General features: G+C 36.7%; 1 protein-coding gene across 1 annotated transcript; it reads right to left on the bottom strand.

Annotated features, from left to right (window-relative positions):
* Positions 1–28: 28 nt before the first annotated feature.
* Positions 29–1,324, bottom strand: LOC117921530 (B-box zinc finger protein 32). Its single transcript, XM_034839430.1, has one exon. It carries the CDS (start codon positions 943–945, stop codon positions 163–165), a length of 783 nt encoding a protein of 260 aa, XP_034695321.1. The 5' UTR covers positions 946–1,324; the 3' UTR covers positions 29–162.
* Between the last annotated feature and the right edge of the window lie 1,343 nt (positions 1,325–2,667).

Raw genomic sequence — 2,667 nt, 5'->3', positions numbered from 1 at the left:
CAGAGGGGTCATACATAGGACATTTTCATATGAAATTGGGTGGGCTATTTAAAATCACAATACACAAAAGAAGATTTGAAAAGAAAATGTTCTAATATAATAAATTTTGCCTTTTTAAAAAAAAAAAAATTATTACAAAATCGATCTTAGTTCTTGACATGATCATCTAAATTCTTCCCCAGAGCACTCTGCCCAGCCTTCCTCTCGATCGCGCACGTGCCGTGGTCTCCGTCTCTCCATCTTCAGCACACGTGCGAGCTTTGACTCGGCTGCCAAGATCAGCTTCGCCGGCACTCCGCTGATCTCCACAAGCCTCTTCAGATTCTGAGGCGTGTATGCCGACCTGTCCCCGCTGAGCTTCGCGCCGCACGAAATCGCCGCCACGAGCGAGACGCGTAGAGGCAGAACGGTCAATTTGACTAAACACACACCGAGCGCGTGAGAAGCCACGGATGTGCAACTACCATTTAGCCCCAGCTTTCTGCACCAATTTACTAAAATGTCCTCCGCCTTCGCGTCCAAGCTCGACGGTGCCCGGAGTTTCGACGGAAACCTCGAGTCCATGCCGGAGACCGCAGACTCTGAGCTCGTGAAGCCGGTCCTCTCCGCCTTCCGCCGCGAGACGCCGCCCTTCCTCGGAGCGGACTCGGTGGTGGAAACGCAAGACGACGATGAAGACTTGGAGTCGTGATCGGTGGAGGTCTCCGACTCCACCTCTGACGAGCAGGATCTACAGATCAGCCGGTGCGGCTGAAACCCGACGCCGAAGAACGTGTCCCCTGCCAAACCGTTGCATTCTGAGCACAGAGTGTGGCGGACGTGGCGAGCCACCAGAAAATTGGCACCGTGAACCCTTGCGTCACAGCTCCAGCAGAGAAACGCCGAATCTGAACCGCAGTACAGAGAAGCTTCTTCATTACACAACTCACAAACCCTACCCTTCATCTCTCTCACAGCCAAAACACACCCTAACAGAACCACCGATCCGACGAGGTTCCGGCTAGAGAGCCGGGGAAGAGAAGGCAGAAGCGCAGTGGATTCAAGTATTTAAAGAGAACGGGAGGGAAAGTGAGCGAAGATAACGGATTCAAAGAGAAAAGGAAGGAAAGTGAGACAAAATAGGGGAAAAGTCAAGAAAATCGTAAGATCAAAGGAGTGGAAGTACTAGATATTGTAGGAGAGAATGAGAGATGGTCTGGTTATGCTCCGCTGTTATATGGGTGGCGGAAGACCACCGAGAAAGGTGGCAGTGAAAGATAGATAAGCAAACTGCTGAAGTTCGTTTCTTCGAATCTCTTAAGCTCCCACTACCCATATAAACCTCGTTCGCCCCGAAGCACCGCTTCACTTCGTTTCATACCCTTTGCTTTTCTTTTGATATTATATTTGCGCCCCTCTATTTATTTTTATTTTGTTTTTGGCCCACCCCTCTTATTTATTGGCATGTGCTGATTGAGCTTAAAAAATTTTAGGAAATCGAATTCTAAGATTTTGGAATTTTAATTTAATTAAAAATTAGTATCTCTTTCACTAATTTAAAGATTTATTTAATCGATTTTTTTTAACATCAAAGTAAAAAATAATATTTATTATTAAAGTTTATATTTTAATTAATAGAAAAATTTATTTTATATTCCATAATTTTTTTAATATTAATCTTATTTTTAAGAAATAAAAGTATGGTTGAAAAATTGAAATACTTGGTAACATGGGGACACAAGAGAAAAGAAAAAGTAATAATAAAGAATAAAATAATATAAATGTGTGGTTGGGCTTCCTAAAATATCTGAAAGTTCTACCAAACTGATGGATGAGTGAGGCAACCGGTTCTCTACCATGAGTTACAAGGTCTCTCATTCCACTGCCACGTGGCTAAAGTTTTGACCGTGTCATCATCGTTTGAAACGCGTCCAACCTCCTAGGTCTTCTCCCTATCTACCCCACTTCCACCCTTTTTTTCCCATTTTGCCCCTTCCCCATTTTTCAATCATTACCAATGAGAGAAACCTCTATGCTTTTGATTGGCAAAGAAGAGTAAGATGTAAGTAATTGATGTTAATTTTTTATTTTAAAATATATTTAAAAATTTTGAAAATTAAATAATATTTTTACACCTTTTATTTAAAATTTTTTTCCATATAAAACTTTAAACAAAATGTTGATAATGGTCAACTTTATTTTTAAAATTATTTTCCTAAAAATTAAAAATTATTTATGAAAATAAATTTTTATTAAACCTAAATTTTATTAGATATTGATAAAATTTAATACTTATTATTTAACGATTTAAATTGATTTTAATTTTTTTAATAATGTGTTTGATAAATTAAGATAGTAACTTAATAATTTAATTTAAGTTATTAAATAAATTAAGATGATATTTGTTTTTTAATATAATATTGCATGTAATTTTCTTTTAGGTTTTAAATGATTTGTTTTTAATTTTTTAAATTATTTTACTGAAAAAAATATTTGTCTTTTATTGATTACGAAAAATAATTTATAAATTTTAATTTAATATTAAAAAAAATCATTTAATTTAAATCAATTTATTCTACTTAAAAAATACTGACAAGTATTTAAATTTTTAATTTTATAATTTTATCTTTCCAACCACCCTCTTCTGCTGCTAAAAAAATGCTTAGAGTAGCAAATATTTAAAATTTT

The sequence above is a fragment of the Vitis riparia genome, chromosome 9 (genome assembly GCF_004353265.1).
Source record: "Vitis riparia cultivar Riparia Gloire de Montpellier isolate 1030 chromosome 9, EGFV_Vit.rip_1.0, whole genome shotgun sequence".
Taxonomy (NCBI): domain Eukaryota; kingdom Viridiplantae; phylum Streptophyta; class Magnoliopsida; order Vitales; family Vitaceae; genus Vitis; species Vitis riparia.
This window is presented reverse-complemented; position numbering and strand designations above follow the sequence as displayed.